At 44.1% G+C, this 27382-nt stretch overlaps 1 protein-coding gene across 2 annotated transcripts in view; it reads left to right on the forward strand.

Moving 5' to 3' along the window:
• MDGA2 (MAM domain containing glycosylphosphatidylinositol anchor 2) overlaps positions 1–27382 on the forward strand; it is a 583552-nt gene that overhangs the window by 353352 nt on the left and 202818 nt on the right. For both annotated transcript variants that reach the window (XM_087729078.1, XM_087729069.1), the window contains exons 7-8: positions 13531–13860; positions 22261–22554. In XM_087729078.1, the coding sequence (XP_087585204.1) occupies positions 13531–13860; positions 22261–22554 (624 nt within the window). The remainder of the gene's footprint in view (positions 1–13530; positions 13861–22260; positions 22555–27382) is intronic.

Consider the following 27382-nt stretch of genomic DNA (forward strand, 5'->3'; position numbering starts at 1 on the left):
AAGAGCCTAATGCTGGGAAAGATTGAGGGCAAAAGAAGAAGGGGATGACAGAGAATGAGGTGGCTGGATGGAGTCACCAAAGCAGTAGGCAGGATCTTGAATGGACTCCAGAGGATGGTAGAGGACAGGAAGGCCTTGAGGAACATTGTCCATGGGGTCACGATGGGTCAGACACAACTTTGCAAATAACAACAATCTCCATTATCACAAAGTCTTCTCTCCCATCTGTTTAATGTTCCCCATCTCCAAGAATTGTGGTAGTACAGTAGTTAGAATACAGTATTGTAGGCTAATTCTGCTGACTGTCAGGAGTTCGTTGCTCACCTCCCATTCTTCCAAGGTCAGTAAAATGAAGACCCAGATTGTTGGGGGCAATATGCTGACTCTGTAAAACTCTCAGAGAGTGCTGTAAAGCACTATGAAGTGATATATAAGTCTAAGTGTTATCACTAATACTGTCTCCTCTCCTGCCCTCCAAAATTCAGACTTCCTTAAATCCAGCCTGAAAACTTTTCATCCAAGCTGAGGTCTTGAATCAAAACCTTCATGTTTCAAAATTGTTCCTATATGTTACTCCACTGGCATTGAACTCATCTAAAATGTTTGTCTTTTAAGAGCGCTGTTTGGGATTGTGTTTAGAATTGGTGTTCTGCTCAGAAATGACTGTAATTTCTGAAGGTCTGAAGTGACGCATGCTGCTATGCCTTTGCAATACCTGTGGTGCCTGTACATTTTGGAAATAGATTATTAAATAGAAACCAGAGGTCTCCAGAGTTCTCTCTACTTTGTGATAGCTACCCTGTAGTCCCTGATGCTTGACTAAAGAAAAGCATGAATAATTTGTTGTCACTCCTCCTTAGTTGTAGGGGGATATTCAACTTTTCCAGCTATTCAGTCACTGTGCTGGGTTGTGCTTTATACTAGGAAATGCTAAGCTAATGCCACATGAGAATGGCTTTGTTTCCATGGTGCTAATAGGTCCTGCTTTTACTAGGATCATTTGAACTAATGGAAATGGGAATAACAATGAGATTGCTATGCTTGCCCGTCAGCTGTCATTTACTGTGGGCTGCTATTATTTAGTCTTTAAAATAAAACATGGATCAGCCTTGGTATTTGATTGCTTCCTTTATGCAATGTGGATGTTCAAATGTTGCATTGAATGAGAGAGTTCTGATACTTTAATGATGGGGGATTTTTCCAATAAGCTGCTAAATCCAATCAGAAATCAGGTGAGTGGTATATATTCTACATCGTAGAAAAGATCTTAAGGAAGTATTTTAAACCATGCAAGGCAGGAAAAGTAGCGAAAACACATTTGAAATGAATGTTTGTGTATCTTGGGTTGCTGTATATTTACCTCAAGCTTATATTTAGCTGAAGCTTGCTGGTACTCAGCCCTTAAATCTGCATACATCCGGTTGAAAGCCTCAGGCCCCCAAACGAGTATATCAATAGATAAGCATGTAGAAATGACCCCAATGTATCTGTGACTAAGCTTTTGTAAGTCTAGCATGCTGCTTGCAGCATCAACAAGCCCAAATGCTTAGAAGCCAGGCATAAAACCAATAGCTATCGCTGTCTATCATTCCTGACAGCTGGTGTTCCAAGATTTACTGTCTCTAAACGTAAAAAATGCAAGGAGAAAAATAGGAACCACTTTGGTGGGAAGGTAACAGCGCTCCTTGTGTCTTCGACGTTTAGTCATGCCAGCCACATGACCATGGAGACGTCTTCGGACAGTGCTGGCTCTTTGGTTTTGAAACGGAGATGAGCACCACCCCCTAGAGCCAGGAATGACTAGCACACATGTGTGGGGGAACCTTTACCTTTAATAAAATCCAAAGAGCATGAACTCCTGTTCAGAGATATAGATAAACCGAATTTGAACTCATGGGAAAATGTGGACGTGCAGGACAGGTTGAAAAACAAAGGAAGCCACCAGATCTGATCTCGAGACTAGTTACCAGAGATAAGAATTAACACAGAATAGGTCACAAAGAAACAATCTATCAAGAACAGATCCAAACAGATCCAAACTAGAAGGCAGCCACCAAAGGTCAAAAGTTTAATAATTAACTCCAAGACAGCAAATCATATTTGACCAAGTAATGCAACAGGTCGATAAAAAGATGGTGAGGCATGGAAAGGGAGAAGGAGGTTCATGCCTCAGTGGTGTGTCTGAAAAAAAAAGGAGTGATTTATAATGGGAAAATTTGTAATAGTCTTATCTCAGAATTGTAGTTTGAAAAAGGAGGATAGGATGTCCCAAAAGTGGTTTTTTTTTTTTTTTTTTCAGGAGGCAACTGGACTTTCTTGGGTTTTTTTTTCTTTGAAGATGTTTTTCTTCTCACCCAGAAGCTTTTTCAGCTCTGAACCTTCTTGGATGAGAAGTGACTCATCTTCAAACCAAAAACAAGAAAGTCCAGTTGCCTCCTGAAAAAGCACCTTTGGGACAACCATGACCTGGATGACTGAGAATCTCTACAGATTTTAAGTAGGATAGGAATGGAGAGGGATGATATTATCAGGAGACTTCTACATACAACCAAGGAAACAAAGAAATGGATCATTGAACAAGGTTCTCACCCAAGGCATAAAGGAACAGGCTCAAATTTACCACACATTATGCAAAGACTAACTCTCTGGGGAAGAGTCTATTGCTGGGAGAGGTAGAAAGTAAGAGAAGAAGAAGGTGACCAGCAGCAAGATTCAATTACCAATTGCAGTGGTATGGAGTGTAAGACCTGAAAGACAAAGTTAGCAGCAGAGGAAATCAATCTATGTGGTTACTAGAAATTTACAATTACTTAATGACACATTAATCTGTTTAACTGTTTAACTGTTTATTTCATTTGTATGCTGCCCTTTTCCCCTGAGGGGGACTCAGGGCGGCTCACAGCTCAAAACAAGGGAAGGGGGGATACAAACAATTTGACAACAACACAAAACAATACATAATTTAAAAGCGCAACAATCATACCATTCGAGATAGGGGCACGGTTCTTTAGCCCCAGGCCTGTCGGAACAGCCAGGTTTTGCGGAAGGCCTGGAGGGTGGTGAGGGTACGAATCTCCAAGGGGAGTTCGTTCCAGAGGGTCGGAGCAGCCACAGAGAAGGCTCTCCTCCGGGTAGTCGCCAGTCGACACTGGCCATCTCATAACTATATAGTTTTCATTCATTAGTACAGTGTTTGTTTGTTTGTTTTTTACTGCATGGACTGAAAGGCTTTTAAGGAAGTTGAGCACATTTGGATTTGTAGAGAATCAAGCCTTCCAAAGATGCTATCTATCACCTCTCAACATAACATTGTCTTTTAAAAGTATATAATTAAGCAACCAACCTCCAATATTATTTTCAAAGAATGCTTCCCCCCCCCCCCCCCTGTGAAGGACCCAGTGGAAGAGAACATTCTTGGAAATAAAAATCATGCTCGAGGCTGGCATTTTGCTTTGAAACATGCTTGCTTCTATTTTAGAGAGAGAGAGAGAGAGAGAAAAGCCAGGTGGGACTGACAGCCTGCTGGACATCAAGGGAGATGTTTATTCCAACAGCCAGATGTCAAGTAGAAAGAGGGGTTTCCCCTATGGACAAGGCAAATGGCAAAAGCAGCATTGCCACGCTGCAATCCAAGCTCTGCCCTCTTATGCGTGGGTCATGACATCACATGCAGATCAGTGGTGTGGTAGTCTAGAGGTGGAGCTCTCGCCTCCCTATCAGGAGGCTGTGAGTTCAATCCTAGGTAGAAGCAGATATTTCTCTTTCTGGGCACGTTGTGAATATATCTTGCCTAGATTCCACCCTGCAAGGGATTATGGGGTCATTAAAAGAATATGATGGCATCGCATGTAGATCCATTGCAATAGCAGACTGTTGCTCTTGTCATTTGAAAGCTTCAAATCCTGCAGACACCACTATTTTTCTTTTTCTTTTTCCCCTTCCTAACCACACTGCCTGCAATACTTTAGATAGAACCTGAGTTTTTGGAAAGCTGCTTGTTCTGCTTGCACAGCTAGATCTACAGTATCTCCCATTAAGCAAAAAACACTTAAAATTTGCTTTTGAAAATGCAGGCTGGAGCTCAAAAGCAGGAAGGGTGAAACCTGAATCGATTTAGACCTGGGAATTGTGGATTGTTTATTTTCATTTGCCTGGGAAGCTGCATCCTATAAATATCTGAAGTAAATATCTAATAAATATCCAAATCGGTATGTCCCTCTAATTCTGAAAATAGGGTTATCTCTGCTAAAATAATTTCTGTTGAAAGTTGGGGAACTTGTTTACTTGGTTTTTGGTATATGATTAACATTTGATGAATCCCCTCCAGTATTCTGTGGGAACAATAATTGGAGACCATGTTTATATTGCTGTCTTTCCAACCAATCATCATCTAAATATTTGCTTGCTATTGCTCAACCTCTTGACAGATTACAGATGTTACCCATGTTACCAACACACTGAGGAAAAATGTGATGTTTCTGTCTTCTTATTAAGAGATGAAGGATTGTATCTCTGGGTGAGAACTGTGATGCCTCTCAAAAGATTTGTCCCAGGGTGCACTGCTGAGCTGTCAGGAAATGTGTAAAATATCCATGATTATCTTCAGAGTGATGCTCTTACCCAAAATCAAGAGTTGATCCCTAGCCTTACTGTTTGTAGTGACAATATTGGCTGGGAACATATCAGCTTACTGCACAAGGCAGACAACCATTTAGCCACGTCCTATTTTTATCTAGGTCTCCTCCTCCTAGGAAATACCAGGAGGGAAGCATTCAAACCAATACAATGTCTTAGAGTCTGACAGGCTGTGGAATGCATGACAACAGTGCTAAATTTTGCATTTCAACGTTTGTCATCTGGAGCTTGCATTTTTCCTCAACCTTTACTTAACAAACTATCTAGTCAGGGTCTTCCTCCTCGTGGGTATTTTCCAATGTGAGGCAAGATGGGGAGGGACACATACAGCCAGAAATTTTATGAAGACTGCTACTGGCACAAAGATTATATGCAAATAACATCTATAAAGCCCAATCTGTCTGCTTAGACTGGTAGCTCTTATCAATTAATTCCATACCCACATATACACGAACACACCCACAACATTTTATCTTTTTTTTTAAAAAAAATTAAACAATACCTTTTAGAGAGGAAAATAAAGGTAATGTGGGGGTCATCATATTGTTATCAACTATTACAACTGAATACTTTCAAAGAAAGTTTCTCTGTAAGACAAAAATAGAATAGGTTTTCAGACTTGATTGTATCAATGCTACTGGCAGCAATATCTGCTAAGGTAGGAAGAAAATTAAAGAAACTGTTGACCAGTGGTTTGGCTTCCAGGTATACACACAGGGGGAGGGGGAGAGAGAGAAAGAGAAAAGAGAGAAATAAACATCCTTCAAATATTTGTAAATTTTGCTGATGCGCTTAAGCCAACGATAGGCCAAAAGAAGAGCTTAAGCGGAGGGTTGAAAAAGAAACAGCTTTTTTTTAAAAATCAAACCAAAGAGCTGGTGTTCCATGAACATACAGACAAGCTGCATGTAAAGAACGAACGTCACACTTTGGGGAAGGTATGGCATCATTTTATACCTTCAGAGACATCACCTTGGTACCCAATTCTGGCCCCATGTCATCCTTGTAGCCCTGCATTGGCCGTGCAGCAAGGAACAGGAGGGATGAATGCTTAGCAACCAAGGTATTTACCCGATATAACCCTGAAAGGCCATGACATACCCTGCACCAGGCACTGAGTTGTACACAAAAACAAGATAACAGGAGTTAGATCACTGGTAGAAGCAAATGGCAGAAGCAATTCTACTTTTTCCAGGAGCAAAGCAATTCTTACATAAGTGAAATAGCAAGTTATTATTATGTCCCAGTAATTCTACCTATTCTACAGTGACATACCATAGTTCAGCTCAGAACATAACTACTATGATCTACTTTAACCAGGCTGTCCTTGAAAATCACTCAGAAGCTTCAGTTGACCAAGAATTCAATGATATAGACAGTTTGCCCTCATGATACCTCTCCTTCATTTTTTTTTTTTTTTTTTTTTTTTTTTTTTAGAATTTTTATTAGAATTTGTAGGCCGCCCTTTTCCCTGAGGGGACTCAGGGCGGCTCACACAAAAACTGGGAAAGGGGAATACAGACAGTAGGACAAAACATGTAATAAAATAGCAAACAACAAACACTCATCATTCGGGCGGGTAACTATCCTATCCCCAGGCCTGACGGGCGAGCCAGTTCTTCAAGGCTATGCGGAAGGCTATTCATGAGCTGCACTTGTTACCAGAATGCTTTTGAGTGTGTGGTGTGTGTGTGTGTACAGTAATTAGTCAGGGGGCACCAGTTTTTCTTCTTCATTCTTTCTCCTGTGTGCTGCTCCGGGAATCCAATCATGGGTTAACTTAGCCTTCTAGCCTTGAGACTGAGTATGCAAATATCAAAGTTACGCCTCCTCTGACTGGACTTCCGTTTCCTCTCCAGTTCTTATTACTCAGTCAAGCCTACGAGACTTATTTTCAACGCTCTCTTGATTAATTGCTAATATTTCAAGATTAAGGATGAATTTACTTGGTTCACTGTGGATTTCTTGCTGGATTGGAGGTAAAGCGGCAGATTGCTGCCAGCCGATTCCTCCCTCGCTGTTTCCCTTAAAAGGATATTGGATCGCTACAGCTGGAGTGGGGCGTTCTCCGCCTGCCCTCCCTTAACATCAGCGCGCAAGGAAGCTGAGTCTCCCAGCGCTGCTCTCCACGCCGGATAGCACCCGCCCGCGAGCGCGGTCAGATCCGAGGCTTTGGCTTGTCGGAGCGGGTCTCCCCCCCTCCCCGCCTCCCTCCTTTGTGCCCTCGCTGGAGCGGCTGCCGGAGGATTACATGAATCGGCTGTTTGGGAATTTCCCCTGCGGTTCCTTTGAATTTCGCGCCTTTGATGCCGGTGACCTTATTTGGAAGCGCTTTTCACACATGCGCAGTAATGCCTGGGATGAGAAGGCAGATTTTGCCCGCGCGCTTGAGTTTGCGCACTGCTTCCGCCCCTCCCCTTTCCCTCACTCGAGTTTGCTGACTCAGGGAGGAGGTCGCTTCTCTTGGTCTCTGCTTCCACGTGGCGTTCTTGGCGAGTGCTTTCAATTGCATTCCTTTGTTTCGCTGATTGAGCTCTTTCAAATTCATATCATGGCTGATCAATCGGTATTGCAAGGTACTGTCCGGCCAGTTTCTGAGCCCCGCTCCCCTGGCGAGGGAGGGGCCAGCCCTGGGCCTAGTAGGGCCGCGACCAGGGCCTCTACTAGCAGGCCTCGAGCCTCATCTACTGTTCGGGATAAGTCGCACAAGCGCAAAGACAAGGCCAAGGTTCCCCCCAAGGCATCTGGGGCTCCTATTTCTTCCCCTCCGGTTCTGATTCAGCAACCTGGGTCTCCGGTGAGGGTCGTTGAGCAGGGTTGGTCTCCTGATATTCAGCTTCCCCAGGGCCCTATTCCTGAGGTAGGGGCTTTCGGGCCTCGTTCCCCCCCAATTATTTCGGAGGCTAGTGGGGCTTCTCTTCGTTCACCTCCACGTGCTGGGCCCTCTGCCACGTTCACCCCCACAGCTGCAGGCCTCAGGCCTCTGGAGGGCCAGGATTTGGGCCTTTCTGCTGAATTCTACAGCATGATCTCAGAGGCTATTTCCAGAGGGGTGGATGCGGAATTAGCGCGTAGATCCCAGGTCTCCAGGCCTACTCTGGCCTACTCAGGCCTGGCTCCCCAAGCAGTACAAGGGGATTCTTCCATTCTGCAAACTGATCCTCCTTCCCCTTTACACTCTGTGTTTAGCGCACAATCTCCCTTAGTGGAAGAAGGTGAAATCCAGGATAGGGAACTCTCTGGTGACGAGGGCCTTCCTGTGGACCAGCCTCCGCCCCCTGGGCTTTTCAGGCACACTCTTTTCAAATCCCTGCTATATAAGGCCAAGACTACCACCCACATGGGGGAGGCAATTTCTGCAGAAAGTGCTGCTGTGGGCCTGGATGCCACCGAGCGGCTCTTTGCTGAGCAGGTGGCTCTGCAAGATTTTATTCCATCTCCCAAGCTTTTTCTTGATTTAATCCAAAAGCAGTGGGATGAGCCGACCGCAGTTAAGCCCCCTGGGTCTGGTGATAGGAAGCTTTTCACATCTTCTCCAGAGTTGGAGGCCCTCCTGCAGTTTCCCACAGTGGATGCTCCCATCGCTGCTCTTGCTTCACCGGCGTTAATTCCTTCTGAAATTTCGGAAGGATTGAAGGCCGAGGACCGCAAGGCCGAATCGGTCCTTCGCAAGACTCATCAGGCAGCAGCATGGGCCTTGCGATCAGCCACTGCAGCTTCCTTCTTTAATAGGACTTCTTTAGTTTGGCTGAGACAACTACAGGAAAGGCTGGATCCGGAGGAACTGCGCCTCCATCAGGATGTCACCAAACTGATAGCGGCCCTAGAGTTTTCTGCCGATGCCACCCTTAGCGCGGCAAAGTTTGCATCCCGAGCCGTGGTTTCCAATGTGGCTTCTCGCCGTTTGCTCTGGCTCCGCCACTGGCAAGCTGATATCAAATCCAAGTGGCGTCTAGCATCCACGCCCTTTAAGGGCGGGGCCTTGTTTGGTTCAGTGCTGGATCCCATTCTCATTGAGACTCGGGACAGACGTAGGGTGCTTCCCTCCACAAGTGCCCGTGTGGCCAGAAGGCCACAGCCTTATGGTAGACGGCAGCCCTTTCGGTCTGGGGACTCGGGGTTTACCTCTGCCCCCTATGTCCCCAACTATACCAGGGGGTTCTCCCAGGCACAGGACCGTGGCCAGGACCGAGCCGGGGCCAGAGACAGGGGGCGCCAGCAGAGTCAGGCGCAGAGTAGACGGTCATTCCGAGGAGCGGGCAACCGTTCCTTTCGCAGATACCGCTGACTCGCAGGAGGCAGGGCCCATAGGAGGACGTCTCTTGGCCTTCGCCCACCGGTGGGCGGAGCTCACGTCAGACGCCTGGGCCCTTCAAGTAGTGAGTTTGGGTCTCACGCTAGAATTTCTATCCATCCCCCCGAGAAGGTTCATCAGGTGCCCTGTGCCCAGGTGCCCGTCGAAGCGGCGCCTTATGGACACCGAGATATCTCATCTTCTCACCATCAGGGCCATAGAGCAAGTTCCCAAAGGGCAGGGAGGCCTAGGGTTTTATTCCATCTTGTTCCTAGTACCAAAGAACTCCGGGGGATGGAGGGCAATCCTAGATTTGAAACAGCTCAATCAGTATATCAAATACCAAAAATTCAAAATGCACTCTCTAAAGAGCATATTGGCTTCCATCCGCCAAGGCGACATGATGACTTCCATAGACATCAAAGAAGCGTACCTCCATGTGCCCATTCATCCGGCACATCGGAAGTTCCTGCGGTTTCACTTCAACGGCCGTCATTATCAATACCGGGCCTTGCCATTCGGCCTCTCCTCGGCCCCGCGCGCGTTCACCAAACTTCTGGCAGTATTGGCAGCCTCCCTTCGTTCAATTCCAATACGCATCAATTGTTATTTGGACGACGTGTTGGTGCTGTCGTCCTCTCGAGATCAGGCCCTCCGAGACCTACGGGTCACGATGGACGCATTGCGGGACCATGGATTTGTCCTCAATCTGCCCAAGAGCCACCTGCGCCCAACCACGTCCCTCCTTCATCTGGGAACCACCATCAACTCGATGTCGTGCGAGGTTTTCCTGTCCCCGGAAAGAAGGCAGAGCATATACCACCTGGCGCATCATGCGCTATCCCATCGGCGAGTACCGCTGCTGTCGCTGTCCAAACTGCTAGGGAAGATGATCTCCTGCATCAGCGTGGTGCCCTGGGCCAGGTTCCATGCGCGTCCTCTCCAGTGGTTCCTGCTGCCCTTCCAAAGAGCGCATACCAGTCATTCCCACATCAAGGTGCAGCTCCCGGGCAAGGCCAGGCGGTCCCTGCATTGGTGGATGTCGTCCAGGCTCCTCAGGGGATGTCCATTCAAGGAGCCGGACCGCGTTCAAGTTACAACGGACGCCAGCTTATTCGGATGGGGGGCCCATGCCCTGGACAAGGTGGCCCAAGGTCGATGGTCGGATCAGGAGCTGGCGAACAGCATAAACTGGCTGGAGTTGCGGGCCATCCGTCTGGCTCTCCTGGAGTTTCGGGACATTGTATCTCATCACCATGTGTTAATCTTGACCGACAATGTGGCCTCCAAGGCTCACATCAACCGCCAAGGGGGAACGCAGTCCAGAGCTCTGATGCTGGAAGCGGAAAGGTTGTTCCATTGGGCGGAGCCCAGACTCTCATCGATTCGGGCGGAGCACATCTCGGGCGAAGCCAACACTCAGGCGGACTGGCTGAGCAGAGCGACTGTGGATCAGGGGGAGTGGCAGCTCCACCCCATTCTCTTCCAGGAGCTCTCTCGCCGCTTCGGCCTGCCCGAGGTGGATCTGTTCGCTCACCCGCACAACGCACAACTTCCCCGGTTTTACTCCCGATACCAGACTCCGGGGGCGGAGGGAGTAGACGCTCTACGCAGCCGTTGGCCGGCCGGCCTTCTCTATGCCTTTCCTCCTCTCCCGATCCTTCCGTCGGTCATTCAGAAGATCTTGACAGAACAGGCGGAAGTGCTGCTGGTCGCCCCAATGTGGCCCAGACGTCCCTGGTACGCAGACCTCGTCCATCTGTCCGTTTCGCGTCCTTGGAGGATCCCGGACGACAAGATTCAGCTCCACCAAGGGGCTCTCCGGCACCCGGGCCCTCAGCTGTTGCAGTTAGCCGTGTGGCACGTGAGCGGGAGATGCTAGCGGCCCTCCACTATTCGGACGAAGTCATTTCTACAATTCAAGTGGCCCGTCGCCCGTCGACTACCCGTATTTACGAGGCTACCTGGCAGGCCTTCTGCCGCTGGTGCCGACGCACCGGGGTCGATCCCATCAAAGCCTCGGTGCCCCAGGTTCTGGATTTCTTGCAGTCCGGCCTCAACAAGGGGTTGGCACCAAACACGCTTCGCCGTCAGGTCACAGCCTTGTCGACGGTGGTCGGGGGTGGCCAAGGCCGCTCCTTATCCCAGCACTCGCGAGTTCGAACCTTCCTTAAGGGTGCTTCCAACTTACGACCGCCGACGGTACATCGTTATCCCACGTGGGATTTGACCTTGGTTCTCAGGGCCCTTACAGCTGCCCCCTTTGAGCCTCTACATTCCATCAGCCTCCGCTTGCTGACACTCAAGACGGCCTTCCTGGTGGCCATAACATCGGCCAGGAGGGTGTCGGAGCTAGCAGCCCTTTCGGTTCGTGCGGATCTTTGCATCTTCCACCCGAACAAGGTAGTGCTTCGTTTGGATCCGACCTTTCTTCCAAAGATAAACTCGTTGTTTCACAGAACTCAAGAACTTGTCCTGCCGGACTTTTGTCCTCACCCGTCTCATCCGCGGGAGCGTCAGTGGCACCATCTGGATGTTCGCAGGGCTCTTCGTCGCTATGTGAAGCGCACGGCGTCGTTCCGAAGATCGGAGGCCCTGTTCGTCTCCTTCCAGCCATCTTCAATGGGACAGAAGGTGTCCCCCCACACCATCGGCCGATGGTTGAAAGCTTGCATTGCGTTGGCGTATGACTCCCACTCCAGACCGGTTCCAAGGCGAATCACTCCTCATTCCACCAGGAGTGCGGCCACCACAGCGGCCTGGGCGACGCAAGCGTCTGTAGAAGAGATTTGCAGGGCGGCCACTTGGGCATCCCCCTCGCCTTTTATTCGCCACTACAAGATTGATGTCTTCGCCTCGGCCGAGGCGTCCTTTGGGCGGAGAGTGTTGCAAAGGGTCCTTCCGTCTGCGGAGGAGCCTGACCAGCCTAGCTCCCGCCCTGGGAGTTCATTGCTTTGATATATCCCATGATTGGATTCCCGGAGCAGCACACAGGAGAATGACCGTTGTCTTACCTGAACGGTCCTTCTATGGGTGCTGCGAAGGGAATCCAAACCCGCCCGCAGCTTCGGCTGGTCAGGGCTCCGTTTTGATGTGACTCTCTGACTTGTTACTGACTGGACTTGACTCTGTAGTGCCGGATGACTTGCGGCTTGTTTGAGGATTGACATAATGATCCTTCGGTGGACTTCGTAAAAGAACTGGAGAGGAAACGGAAGTCCAGTCAGAGGAGGCGTAACTTTGATATTTGCATACTCAGTCTCAAGGCTAGAAGGCTAAGTTAACCCATGATTGGATTCCCTTCGCAGCACCCATAGAAGGACCGTTCAGGTAAGACAACGGTCATTTTTTTATAATTATTAAACAAATTCATATAGTCTCCCAACTCACACATAGGTCAAAAATTATTATATTGTATTTGCTGTTCTGTTTAGGTTTTTTTTTTTAATTGTACCTATCCAGAGACAGTTCAGACAGGGCAGTGCCTAAGTTGAGAAAGTAAATTGAGTTAAATTAAATTAAATTATCATTCTGTTGTTTAACCTAGAAGGAATGTGTCATGTTTCCTTCTGTGGGAAATGTCACAGGTGAGAATCCAAAAGAAGATCTTAGTTTTATCCCTGTCCGCAACTGTTGAATTCAACTGTGTCTACTTTGCTGTTTTCAGAAACAAAATGTAAATTATTACATTTCAGATGGATTTTGAAATTGATTGACTGTTCGTGTTGCTTGTATGGAGAGAGTGCTCTTTATCGGAGCACACCAGATTTGTTACAGCTTTATTTGGATTGTTTTCTACTGCTTTTCTTTTGAAATGGTTCTATTATAATATTCATATTTTAGATTTACCGTATTTTTCAGAAAATAAGAGGCATATTTTTCCCTTTAAAAAGAGGCTGAAAATCTGAGTGTGGCTTATACACTGAATACAGCATTTTTTGCCTCCTGAAACCCCGCCCCCTTCACCAAAATGGCCATGTATAGCCTTTAGGAGGCTTTCAGACTGCTCCTGGGATCTGGGGAGGGCAGAAATGAGCAAAGAATGGACTGTTTTTTTGCTTAATTTCCCCCCAGCCCCCGGGAGCACTCTATAAGCATCCTAAAGGCTATGTGTGCCCTCTTTTTTTTTTTTGACAAAAAACGGGCCCATTTTCGTGAAAAACGGGCCGGTTTTTGCTCATTTGGGGGGGGGCACCCTCAGGAGCACTCTACAAGCCTCCTAAAGGCTACTCATGTCCTTTTTTTAAAAAAAATGGGCTCATTTTTTTTGTGAAAAATGGGCCATTTTTGGAGGTCTGCAAAGTACAAAAACTTTTTTTAAAAAAATTGCCTCTTCAAAATCTTGGTGCGTCTTATACTCTGGTGCATCTTATACTCCAAAAAATATGGTATTCTTGTAAACTATCTGTAGTTGGATTTAAAGTCTAGTGTGTTTTGCAGGAAGAAGAATTGTAGACCTCAAGGCATGATTCCTTTGCAGAAGTGATTCTTATATTCAAAACCAGTTATCTCATCAAACTGGTCATGCCTTCTCTCTCACCTGTGTGCAAATAGGTCAGTGTTGCACCAAACTCATTCATATTCTGCTTACCCCATTTTAGCCTTGAAGAAAGGAAGGTTCTGGATCACACCTGACCCATATCATAAAGACGACAACATTCAGATAGGAAGAGAGGTCAAGATCTCTTGTCAAGTAGAAGCGATTCCCTCTGAAGAGCTCATGTTCAGTTGGTTTAAAAATGGTCGACCTCTGCGCAGCTCTGAAAGGATGGTGATTACTCAAACAGACCCCGATGTCTCTCCAGGAACCACCAATTTGGACATCATTGATTTGAAATTCACGGATTTTGGGACATACACATGTGTTGCAGCTCTGAAAGGTGGTGGCATCTCAGATATCAGCATCGACGTCAACATTTCCAGCAGCACAGGTGAGGGTGTTTCTGTAACCTCCCGTAGGAATTGTAGAAATTCACTGCCAATTCTTTTCGGAAGACAGCAAGCTTTTTGAAAGAAACCCAGGTCATTTCCCCGCCCCCCTCAAAACCCAATGGTATGAGCAAACTGCAGCCATCAGCCTAATTTCAATACCTTTTCCTCTACAAACTAGTTTTATGGAAAATGCAACTCCCACCTTCTTCAGTGGGAGTGAAGGAAAGAGAAATAAGAATGTGTCAAAAATAAAAAATATCAGGAATTTAGAATTTAGAAACAAAGTTTAGGAAAAAAAAGAATAGGTTGTCTTTCTTCTAGGTTGTCATTAGTCATGGGCAATCTTCCCCTTGCAAATTATTCCCAAAAGCATAAAGACCCTGTTACACTCCCTGGTTAACATGCAGCTGTTTTCACAATGGATTTTTCCCCCGTTTCCTTAAAAATACAGGCAACTAACTGATGGAGATTTTGCATTCAAAGCACACATGCTGCCACTGTGCTGTGACCCTTCAAAATACTTCCACATTGATGTAGGAATGAATATGAGAAACATTTGAGGATCTGAAAATAGATTTGCTCATAGGAGTGGGGGATATTGTTGCTTGGTGGTGTGTTTCAGTTCAGTTCCAGCAAAACATATGCTGAAAGGCAGAATATGTGTATCTCCATATGTGTTTGTCAAGCAAAGATTATTAAATGTCTGGCATATGATGGATGAATACTAGAGGTTTGTCTTGCAAGGCTGAAGCAGAGAGGGACATTCTATCTGTTGGAGTGTTTCTCCTTAGACAGAAAGCATTATCTTTTCTTAAAATAGATTCATTTGGAAGAACAATTGGATGTATCAGAAGAATCCATCAGATGGCTGTACCTGAAAGCTTTTCATAGCTTCTTCAGCCAGTGATAGATTATGCTACATACTGGACTTGGTACTTCACCATGTGTAAGAAAAGTCAAAAGAGAGAAAGAAGAAAACCAATGCTTGTAGGATGCTAATACTCTCAAAACAGTTGTAGGAGCACCTTGGTTGTAAAATAATTGTGGATATTGTACTATGTATGTAAAATCATTACTAACTTACCAAGTCCATGATAACAATTATTTAACTATGGATTTACAGTATATACATTATATTTTTGTTAAATACATTCAGAATAACTAACACAAAATTATATATCATGAAATGAATTGGACATGCAAATTTATTAATTCTGTTAAAAGCAGTCCTGCAGTCTAATTAGTTCCAATAATAAAACCTAATTTCATACCTTAAAATGATGAGCAAAATCTAACAGCTGAAGCATGGAACTTCAAGCCATTTCCAAAACTTGATTGGGGAAAAAAAGGTTTAAACCTGCAACATACTACCTGTTACCCTGTTTCTCCAAAAATAAGACCTCTCTGGATAATAAGTCCAATTGGGCTTTTGAGTGCATGCACTAAAATAAGCCCTCCCAAAAAAATAAGCCCTCCCCCAAAATATTGCAACACAGCAGCAGGCATGAAGTCACCACACTCACCGCCTCCTGCACCTCAAAAATAGTAACACCTGCCTGAAAATAAGGCCAAGTGCTTATTTCAGGGGTCAAAAGAAAATAAGATCCTGTGTTATTTTAGAGGAAATATGGTAGCCAAGGACATACATAGGAAAGTTAGACTGGACAAGATACTGTACCCTGGAAATGGAAAGAAGTGGAAGAAAAAAATGATCTTTTTGCTGTAGGTAGATGGTTTAAGGTTTAAGGTTTATTTAGTTTGTATGCTGCCCTATTCCCGAGAGACTCAGAGCAGCTAACAATCTGAAGGGGAAGGTGGGTACAAAATAAAATAAAAAGACAAACAATTTAAAAATACAGCAACAGTCGTAACCTCGGATGGGGCTGGAAGATTCAACAGCCCCAGGCCTGCCGGAGCAGCCAAATCTTAGTTGCTTTGCAGAAAGCCTGAAGGGAGGTGAGGGTCCAGATCTCAATGGGGAGATCGTTCCAGAGGACCAGAGCAGCCACAGAGAAGGCCCTCCCCCGGGGAGTTGCCAGCCGACATTGGCTGGCAGATGGGATTCGGAGGAAGCCTAGTCTGTGGGATCTAATAGGTCTTTGGGAGGTAATTGGCAGGAGGCGGTCTCTCAAGTACCCAGGTCCGATACCATGTAGGGCTTTAAAAGTAACAACTAGCACCTTGAAGCGTGTCCGGAGACCAGTGGGCAGCCAGTGCAGCTCGCGGAGGATAGGTGTGACTTGGGTGTACCGAGGTGCACCCACAATCGCTCGCGCGGCTGTGTTCTGGACAAGCTGAAGTCTTTGAACACTCTTCAAGGGCAGCCCCATGTAGAGCGTGTTACAGTAGTCCATTCTTGAGGTCACGAGGGCGTGAGTGACTATCCGAAGGGCCTCCCGGTCCAGATAGGGTCGCAATTGGTGCACCAGGTGAACCTGGGCAAAGGTCCCCCTGGTCACAGCTGACAGATGGTGTTCTAAAGTCAGCTGCGGATCCAGGAGGACTCCCAAATTGTGAACCCTCTCTGAGGGGCGTATAATTTCACCCCCCCAGGCTGAGAGATGGAATAGCTGGACCATCTTTGGGAGGGAGTGTCAATAGCCACTCGGTCTTGTCAGGATTGAGTACAAGCTTGTTCGTTCCCATCCAGACCCTAACAGCCTCCAGGCACTGGCACATCACTTCTACCGCTTCACTGAGTTGGCACGGGGCGGACAGATACAACTGTGTATCGTCCGCATATTGGTGATATTTAATCTCGTGCCGACATATGATCTCACCCAGCGGCTTCATGTAGATGTTAAATAGGAGGGGGGAGAGGACCGAACCCTGTGGCACCCCATAGTTGAGGGGCCTAGGGGTCGACCTCTGCCCTCCGACCAACACCGACTGCCACCTGTCCGAGAGGTAGGAGAAGAACCACCGAAGGACGGTGCCTCCCACTCCCACCTCTCACAACCGCAGAAGGATACCATGGTCGATGGTATTGAAGGCCGCTGAGAGGTCAAGGAGCACTAAGATAGAGGGGTGACCCCTATCCCTGGCTCTCCAGAGATGGCATTTCCAAGGATATATCTGTTCTTCTGAGTGTCCCATTTAAGTATTGTTGTTGAGGCCTTACTGCAGGCATGTTGTGGATCTCTCAAAAATCTCTCAGAGATGAGACTCAATGATTGCTGTAGAAGGTCATAGTCAATCCCAAAACATCAATTTAGCAGGAAATAATCTACAAATATATTCTGACACATCTCTTAACTGCAGGATTTTATATGTCACTTCACCTTACCTTTGTCCTTTTGCTTGGCAGATGGGCATCTTCTCAAAACTCCAACTTTTTCCTCCCCCAGTTTCTATTCTCGTCTATGTGACTCGAAGGCATTCTTCTAAATAAATATGTTGCCAGAGGCAAGCATTTGGCATTGTGGAATCCCAGCTCACCTTGCATTTTTCATTTTTGAAATCTATCCTCCGTCTATTTCTTGGTTCAGTGAACTTGGAAATGGGTATTGGTAATACCAGATTTACCATTTCACCCCATCCATAATCCTTCACCTAACTTTGTGCTGTCCATTTGGGTCCATGGTGTGGAAAATGCCTGCCTGCCCTGCGTCCTATTTTGTGCAATAGGATGTCCTAAAGTCACTCCTCAGCCTCTCGTTTAAAAGACTCTTGAGTAACAGGACTCGGAACATTCACAACTTGAAACCGTGTGGAAATTCAGCCATCCCAAATATAGAAGAGTAGGCTTTTTGTTTGTCTGAATTCTTCGGAGCTTTCGCATCTGATTGGTAAAGCCCATACATTAATCTGGTTAAACAAGGTTGCTGTCCACTATTTCAACTTGATCAGTGTTTCTCAACCTTGGCAAGTTGAAGGTGTACAGACTTGGATTCCCAGAATTCAGCCAGCCAGGCTAGCTTAAACCTGCCAAGGTTGAGAAACACTGAATTAGACGATTTGGAGATATATCATTTCTCCCCACAAGCAAAATGTCATTTGCCTCCATCTGGTTTTTCAAAGGTGTTACTTGAAATATGAAAACATGTTTCCATATAGGCTATCAAACATATATTTCATATTCTTTCACATTGGTCTTTAATTTGGATAAGATAGATCAGGGTGGGTTGGTCTCCTTTCAACTAACTTTTTTAATTTACAAAAGAAATTTGCCAATTAAATGTCACTTTTCTATTAAACAGTGGTCTCTGGCCCATATGATAAACTGCTGCGTGTGTTCTGGGTAACTTTGACAGGGTGTGAAAGGAATAATCTTCTTTCTTTTTAGTTCAAAAGTGCTTATTGACGGTTTTTTCCCCTTAAAGTTGTGTCTGTTGTCATAATAATAAAAGTAATTTTCTAGTCTATATAATTAATGACTCAAGTCAGGGCATTTTCAAGCTGCAGGCATTCATTTAAAAACATCACTTTTAATATTGCCATTTATTGACTGGAAAAATGTCCTTTTTAATTGAGAAGTTTTGTTGTTGTTGTTTTCTTCCTTTTATCCCTGGAAACAAACAGAAGGAGATGAAATTTGGGGGTTTTGCAAAACATACTTATGTGCCTTTTTTAGGCTTTACATACTGCTCCTTTTAATACAAATGACACATATTTCTTTAAAAGAGCCCACTGTTTTGGCATTGTTGACCTCTCCCAATGGATGCTCTGGTCAATTTGTCCTTTGTTATTTTACTCCTGACTCCATTTGGTTATCTTGTTAATTATTATGATTCGTCACACAGTCAGCCAGATGTTCAGATGGGATTTGGCATTTTTATCCACCTATCAAGTCCTTCCCAAAGACCTGGAATAGGCATAGGTGAATGTATGGTGGTGTTAAAGATATTGTTGCAGGATGTAACCTGTTCCAAGTAAAGTTGCCTTTTACAACTCATCGTCATCATATTCCTAGTGGTTTTTTTTTTCCTCCTCATAGATGCAGTGTCCACATTTTGGATAACAAACACCATCTTGTGTAATAAAACGCAGCACCCAAGTCTAACTGGGTGAGCTGCCTGTTACGACTGACTGATATAATTATGTCAATGCCAATGGTGTTCAAGTGGTGCTTCAAACCACCCATTTGTATCAGAGGGAGTTCTGGCTTGTACAATATAATGCAATAGCAGAGTTGGAAGGCAATAGCAGTAGACTTATATACCGCTTCATAGGCCTTACAGGCCTCTCTAAGCGGTTTACAGAGAGTCAGCATATTGCCCCCAACAATCTGGGTCCTCATTTTACCCACCTCGGAAGGATGGAAGGCTGAGTCAACCCTGAGCCGGTGAGATTTGAACCGCTGACCTGCTGATCTAGCAGTAGCCTGCAGTGCTGCATTTAACCACTGAGCCACCAAGGAAGGGACCTTGGAGGTCTTCTAGTCCAAACCCCTGCCTAGGCAGGAAACCCTATACCGTTTCAGACAAATGGCTATCCAACATCTTCTTAAAGACTTCCAGTGTTGCAGCATTCACAACTTCTGGAGGCAAGCTGTTCCACTGAATAATTGTTCTAACTGTCAGGAAATTTCTCCTCAATTCTAAGTTGCTTCTCTCCTTGATCAGTTTCCACCCATTGCTTCTTGTCCTACCCTCAGGTGCCTTGGATAATAGTTTGACTCCCTCTTCTTTATGGCAACCCTTGAGATATTGGAATACTGCTATCATATCTCCCCTAGTCCTTCTTTTCATTAAACTAGACATACCCAGTTCCCGCAACCGTTCTTCATATGTTTTAGTCTCCAGTCCCCTAATCCTCTTTGTTGCTCTTCTCTGCACTCTTTCTAGAGTCTCCACATCTTTTCTACATCGTGGCAACCAAAACTGAATGCAGTATTCCAAGTGTGGCCTTATACTTTATTGTGTACAATAAAGTATTAAAAGCATAAAAACATATACAAAATTTTACAGTGGCAAGGAATATTAACAATTGATTTAAAGGAAGGGAGATCTAAAATCAATAATCAATGAGCAATATTGTACTATATTGTAACATCCTTCTTTGTGTGGTCAATTTTGTCCAGCATGTTGTTTTCAACAGTGCTCACAAGCAGTGATATTCTGTCACACAATTGATAGCTGATATTTTAATTTTGGTCAAAAATAGGAGTTGGATAGGTTGCTGGTTTTTAGATGTACTGAATAAGGCTCGTGCTGCTTTTGTTTATATATATATATTGTGTTTATTTCTATTATGGAGCTGCAGGAGTAGCACTATAGTTAAAAGTATTCTTCATTTTTCAGTATTGTACCACACCAAGATCTAAAAACTAATATGATTGTCATAAAATCAGGACAAGTTCTTTGATGCAGAACATTAACGTAGTCACATTTCAAGAAGAAAAAAGAGAATAATGTCTGCATTCTTTCCTTAGTATTATCTTAGTTTTGTATGTTTGTTTTAATCAGTAAATATCTTGGTAAACATTTTTATTCCTCAGTGTAGCAGATTGAGTAGACTGAGAAAACATATAGATTGATGGACTAGAAGAAAATACCCATTTTTCTGGATTTGGATTGTTTCTATTGTCAACCCTGAAGAGAATATTGCTGAGGCCATCTTGGAGGCTTCAGGGTTGCCACAAAGCAGAAGGGGCAGGGAGGGGGGGGGGAATAGCTAGATGGGGTTTTGTAACCAAAACAAGAAAGTTTTCCTGTGAGAACCAGGGACATCCCGACAGGTGGCTGGCGAGGGGAGGAGTGAAGTAACCAAGCAATCAGCCAGCAGCTTGATTGGACAGCATGAGCAGTGACTTGGGGGGAAAGGGGAAACTTTTACTTTTTAATTAGTGAAAGCTATGGAAACATTCAATAGCAGTAGACTTATATACCGCTTCATAGGCCTTTCAGGCCTCTCTAAGCGGTTTACAGAGAGTCAGCATATTGCCCCCAACAATCTGGGTCCTCATTTTACCCACCTCGGAAGGATGGAAGGCTGAGTCAACCCTGAGCCGGTGAGATTTGAACCGCTGACCTGCTGATCTAGCAGTAGCCTGCAGTGCTGCATTTAACCACTGCGCCACCTTGGCTCCTTCAGAGTTGACTTTCACCAGTTGTGTGAACACGATGTAGCCAATAAATTGTTCTTTGAGGAATTTGCCTGCCTTAGAGTTCTACTTTCTATCGGTGCATTACTTGGAATGCTGACATCTATATTTCTTTATTTATTATTAATTTATTTAGTTTTAAACCACCTATCTCACTAATGCAGTGACTCTGGGTGGCTTACAATATAAGAAAAAAGTGAAGAAATGCAAAAAATACCGTAGAAATTTCTAATATTATTAGAAGGATATTAATATTGTAATAAAAAAGTTAAAAATAAAAACCAATTAATTATTAAATCTTCTCTAGCCTATCTGTCAATCCTAATGTAGAGTCCCTCTTGGGGCCTCATGCCAAGTGGCAGAACCTAGTTTTATACTTTTCCAGAAAGTCAGGATTGTGGGGGATAGATCTCATCTATGACAGGAGAATATTCCACCATAACACTATATCAAAATATCTTCAGATGTGAAATCCCCTTTTGTTTTGTTTTGTTTATTGTCATTGTGCATGGTACAATGAAATTAAATGCCATCTTCAGTGTACATTGCAATTTTACTTTCTGTATAATTGAAATTGAAAACCTGATATTGCACTATACCATAGAATTCAATATGGTTATTGCCCTGGGATAGAAGCTGTTTTTCAGCCTGTTTGTTCTTGTTTTTATTGTCCTGTACTGTTTGCCAGATGGTAATAGTTTAAAAAAAAGGTGCCCAGGATGAGATGGATCTTTGAGAATGTTTTGAACTTTCTTAAGGCAGCGGGAGCTCTAAAGCTCTTCCAAAGAGGGGAGAGGGCAGCCAATGATCCTCTGGGCAATGACGTTGACCCTCTGAAGTGCTGCCCTTTCTGCCACTGTGCAACTGGCAAACCATACACAGGTGCAGTAAGTTAAAATACTCTCTATGGTGCAGCGGTAAAAGGTCACCAACAGTTTTTCATTCAGTTGTTGTTTCCTGAGAAGTCTCAGGTAGTATATTCTCTGTTGGGCCCTTTTGACTAGTGCTGCAATGTGAGTGCCCCAAGTCAGGTCCTATTTGAAGATAATACCCAGAAACTTAAAACTTGCCTCCAGAAATTGTGGTTGCTCCATCATTGGTCGTTTTTAGAAGAGGTTGGGCTGTCATTTGTCTGAAAAGGTATAGGGTCTCCTGCTTGAGCAGTGGGTTGGACTAGAAGACCTCCAAGGTTCCTTACAACCCTTTCATTCTATTATTCTTTCATACTCTTCCAGAGCTGGTTAAATTATGCCTTATAATTATGCATTCAAAGTCACAGAACTCTCACGTACTAACCATTTCATTTCCACTTCTTGTTTTCTTCCTTTCCTTTTCCCTTTGCACCCATTTGAAGTTCCACCCAACCTGACTGTTCCACAAGAAAAGTCACCCTTGGTCACCAGAGAAGGAGATACCATTGAACTGCAGTGCCAGGTGACCGGGAAACCGAAGCCTATCATCCTGTGGTCCAGGGCAGACAAGGAAGTTCCCATGCCAGATGGGACAATGCAGATGGAGAGCTATGATGGGATCTTGAGGATTGTCAATGTCTCAAGGGAGATGACAGGAACCTACAGGTGTCAAACCAGTCAATACAATGGATTTAACGTCAAGCCAAGGGAAGCATTGGTACAGCTGATCGTACAGTGTAAGTCTCTGTTCCATTTTACTCCATCTTTTCTGCCGTAATATGAAATTTTAAAATAATGTTGTTGTTTTTTTGGAGATTTCATTTCAACCAACAGATTCATATTTCCCTGTTGTGTAGATTGTTGAGTTGTTAGTCTTCTGCATGAAAGTGGCTTTTGCAACACAGTCCTCTCTGAAGGAAGTCCATTCTGCAATATTTGGGTATCCATAGAGCAGGGGTGGGGACTACAACCCTTTTATGATCTGTGGACTTCAACTTCCAGAATTCTCAAACAAGAATGGCTGGCTCAGGAATTCTGGGAGTTGAAGTCCACAAGTCATAAAGGGGCCGTAGTTCCCCACTCTTGTCATAGACAAACAATTGTCTTTCACTAAACTGGATGTAGAGTTTTGGTTAGTTTGAACAGGGAAGAAATTGGCGTATGCTAGCATGTGAAAGGTAACTCCCTTATTCTTCCCTGAATGGAAAAAAAAATGTTTAATCAATTTACTATTAAATCATGCTGGCATTCATTGTCAGGATTCACTTATCATGACAAAAGTCATTGTTGCGTTTTGCCCAAACAATAAACCATAATATGGTTTACAATGATACCTAGATTTCTACAGGATGCTAAGATTTTGTCTGGTTTCCCAAAGATGCTGAAATGCAGATTATACAACTTTATTTTAACCTACCTAAACAAGCTATGTAAATCCCACCAGTAAATCACAGAGTGATTTTTAAAAAATGCTGGATATTGATCTTGTTTGAATGTAAACAGGTTTTATTTATTTTTTTAATGGCAAGCTCTAGAACTGTTTTAATCGGTCTGTTCTGGTCACAGCAAACTAACTGGTAATCTTGATAAAAGCTTAAGTGTTAGCAAATGAACTAGAAACCATATAATCATATGCCTGAAGAGTTATCTTAAGTAAGGCACATTATCTGTCTATATATGAGTTTAATCAGGACTGTGAATCTAAGATGAAGATATTCCAGCTTCCACTTTCAAGTGAGAAATTGCCCTGACAAAATGTGCTGATGGGTCAAAACCGTTTAGCCATAGCGTAAAATGTCATTGGAACAATTAAAAAGACCCAGTCCCTTTGCAAACCAATGATTGATTGTTGTTATTGTTAGTTGCAAAGTCGTGTCTTACCCATCATGGCTCCATGGGCAACCTTCCTCCAGACTTCCTGTCCTCTCCCATCCTTGGAGTCCATTTAAGCTCACGCCTACTGCTTCAAGTGACTCCATCCAGGCACCTCATTCTCTGCCATCCCATTCTTCTATTGCCCTCAATCTTTCCCATCATTAGGCTCTTCTCCAGTGAGTCTTCCCTTCTAATTAAGTGGCCCTTAATCAATGATTGATTATGGGTCATAAAATTGTGGTTCACTCAGAACAAACACATATTTTAGAAATATTTTCTCCATGTTGATCTCTCCTTAACCAGGAGGAGTCATTCAGGCTTTTCTACTGTGCATTCAAAGTCCCTGTAATTCAGTCCAGCCACCTTGCTGCTGGTTGTGCTGTTCTCTTTATTTCCACTGAGTTTTGCCCAGCTGAGTTTTTGCATGATGTGGCCAAAGTAGGATAATGTGAGCCTAGTCATTTATGTCTCAAATGAAAACTCTGGATTGGTTTGTTCAGTGATCCATCTGTTTGTTTTCTTGGCTGCACGTGGTATTCTGGAGAGTTTTCTTCAACCTTAAAGTTCAAAGCCACCAATATTCTTCCTACTTTTGCTTCTTCAAAGTCCAGCTTTTGCTTCCATAAAATGTTGAGGCTTGGATGATTTTGCTCTTTGTTGGTATAGAGACATCATGGTTTTGGAATTCCCTTTCCAAGCCAGCCAATGAAATATTTGCTTTTGTCTTGCTGGAAGGGTGCTTTGGAAACCTATGCCTGGAAGAAACAAAACATGAGAAAGTGGGAATTGGGGAGAAATGTAGGTAAAATAAAAGAGGTAAGCTATCAGAGAAAAAAGATACGGACATATACTTTTCTCTCATGATAGTAGTAAACATTTAGAGCATAAACCATTGCTCCAATTTCTGGGAAATAGGCTGAAAAAAAAAGCAAACAACTTGTTCTTTCCTTCTAGGCTCCTGAGAGCCCATTAATGGGTCTTCTGAAATTTGATGCTCTTCGGGTGTTTTTTTCTTCAACTCCCACAGTTGAACTTCTACCCTAGGGGTGCCAAACACGTGGCCCCTTGGGCCAGATGCCTCATGTGCTGGTCCCACCCCTGCCCAGTTTAGTGAAGGGGGAAAAAAGTCCCGATGCACCACGTGATGCTGCGAGTTTGACACCCCTGTCCTAGCCAGTGGCTGTGCTCACAAGGAATTGTGGGGGTTGAAGTCCATGTCTGACTTACACAAGATTTGGGGAAGAGTTGCCAACTTGGTCTACGTATATGTGTTGAGTTCATACAAGACATTAGACCTAGGTCAGGGATGGCGAACTTTTTCGGCACCAAGTGCCCAAACCGGCATGTGAATGCATGTGCACATTTGCATGCGCCAGAGCACCACAAACCTGAAGACCAGCTGGCCAGCGTGCACATGCCTGGTTTTTGCCTGGTTTTCAGAGCATTTGGGGGCATTTTCAGGGTGTTTTCAGGCCATTTTCAGGGTGTTTTTTGGGCCATTTTCCGGCACTCTGGCAACCGCGAAGACCAGTTGGCTGGCATTCATGTGTGCACCAGAAACCAGAAGGGCAGCTGGCGATGGTGCATGTGCCCACAGAGAGGGCTCTGCATGCCATTTCTGGCACACGTGCCATAGGTTTGCCACCACAGACCTAGTTTAACCAAATGTAGTTGTTAGGTAAGCTCCCTGTTAGGAGAGCGAGTACGTTCAGAGAAGCATTGTGAGAGTTGTGTTGGAGAACACACAAACCTGCATACAGAGACACTGCAGTTTAAATAGGCTTTTACTTTCATGGAAATAGAGGTATCAAAGTCCATCAAACAGTCCAAGTCATACACGGTTAAGACAGTCAGTCATTAATGTATTTCAGTTAAGGGATAATCCAAATAATATAGTCCAGTATCATATAATCAGTTCAGTACTCAAAGTTTGCTAGCAGTTGCAAAACTTACAATAGCTCACAGCACTTTCTAAAAGCCAGCTTCCAAAACACTCAGATCAGATCAGCCCAGCATCTAACAAACAGAGAGCTAACAGTCATTCTGGCTCCCTCTTATGGCCGATTGAGGAAAACAGCAACCAATCACATTTTACAGTATAATTTAAAGAAACAGGTACAGCATTGTTACATGATTTATTTATTGCCAATCCAACCGTTAGATTATATTCCTAACAGTAGTGGTTTTGTTCATATAAGATGTGCCCAGCCAAATAAATTATAACATTATTGTGGATGATCCACTGTTCATATATTCATATAACAGCTGACTTGCCACAGTGAGTTTTACCATGGGTTCCCAAAAGCTATCTGCAAGTAGTCATTTTGATTCCATGTTTTTGTTTTGCCAAATTATGCTTTCTAGCGTGCATTTTGATCAATTAGGCCACAGATACCTTGAACGTTATAGTTCTCCATCCTTCATATAATGCCCTTTCAAAGAATATAGTGAGAAGATTTGAAACCTTCACCAAACAACTGACACACACACAAATGGGCCCCTCTTACAAAATAATGGGGCGGGGGTTGTGTCCCCACTTTGTTTCTCTTTGAATTAGCATATGGCCTCAATTCTTTCATAGCTAAGGACAAGGACTCTGCGTTCTTTGAAAGCCTTGAAATAGAATGTGTAAAAATAATTTAGAACTGTTGTCTTAGAGCAGTGGTTCTAAACCTGTGGGTTGGGACCCCTTTGGTGGTCGAACAACCCTTTCACAGGGGTCGCCTAAGACCATCATAAAACACATATTTTTGAAAAAATACAGAAAACATATAATAATTTTATGGTTGGGGGTCACCACAACATGAGGAACTATATTAAAGGGTCATGGCATTAAGAAGGTTGAGACTCACTGTCTTAGAGTGTCAAAGGGAAGATTGGGATGATCTTTTGCTTGCTTCCTTAGACGGCTTATTCAATAAAAGAAAGAAAGAAAGCAATTTTCTCTCCTTCTCCATTAAAATGGATATTTAGGTGGATATTTTGTTGCTTGCAAGAGAGGAGATACCGACTCCAGTAAGGCTTTACTAATGATTCTTGATGTTTCTGCTAAAACCTTAGCCCAAGATAACATAAACTGGACTTCAGTTTAGCAATAGCACTTAGACTTATATACTGCTTTACAGTGCTTTTAAAGCCCTCTCCAAGTGGGTTTACAGACTCAGCCTATTGCCCCCAACAATCTGGGTCCTCATTTTACTCTCCTCAGAAGGATGGAAGGCTGAGTCAACCTTGAGCGTGGTGAGATTTGAACTGCCAATTTGCAGGCAGGCAGCATTCAGCACAAGTAGCTTGCAGTACTGCACTCTAACCACTGTGCCACCGTGGCTCAGTGGTTTGATTTAGGTATGTGAAATATAGGTAGAACACTGTATGTACATATAAATATTGTTTATGTGTTCTGGTTGCTTTTTTTGACAACTTTTATAAAATGCCACAATGATTCCAATCCAGCTAATATTTCAAGAAAAGTCATTTAGGAGCTTATTCCAGCATCTGTTTTTGTTGTTTTTCATGCTGCTTAGAAATACTTTTTAAAATGGCTTTCTAACCAAAGCATCAGCGGTAGTAAATGTTATACAATCTGGCTGACCTTATCACCAAAAGTGTATGAACATTTTTATTTTCTTCGTTTTTGACAGGTAAAGGCATGTTTAAATTCAGTCCAGGCTTATTTCCAATGAAAGCTAA

The sequence above is a fragment of the Thamnophis sirtalis genome, unplaced genomic scaffold, assembly GCF_051295495.1.
Source record: "Thamnophis sirtalis isolate CommonGarterSnake01/CBP01778 unplaced genomic scaffold, rThaSir2_p1.2 scaffold_1, whole genome shotgun sequence".
In the NCBI taxonomy this organism is placed as follows: Eukaryota; Metazoa; Chordata; class Lepidosauria; order Squamata; family Natricidae; genus Thamnophis; species Thamnophis sirtalis.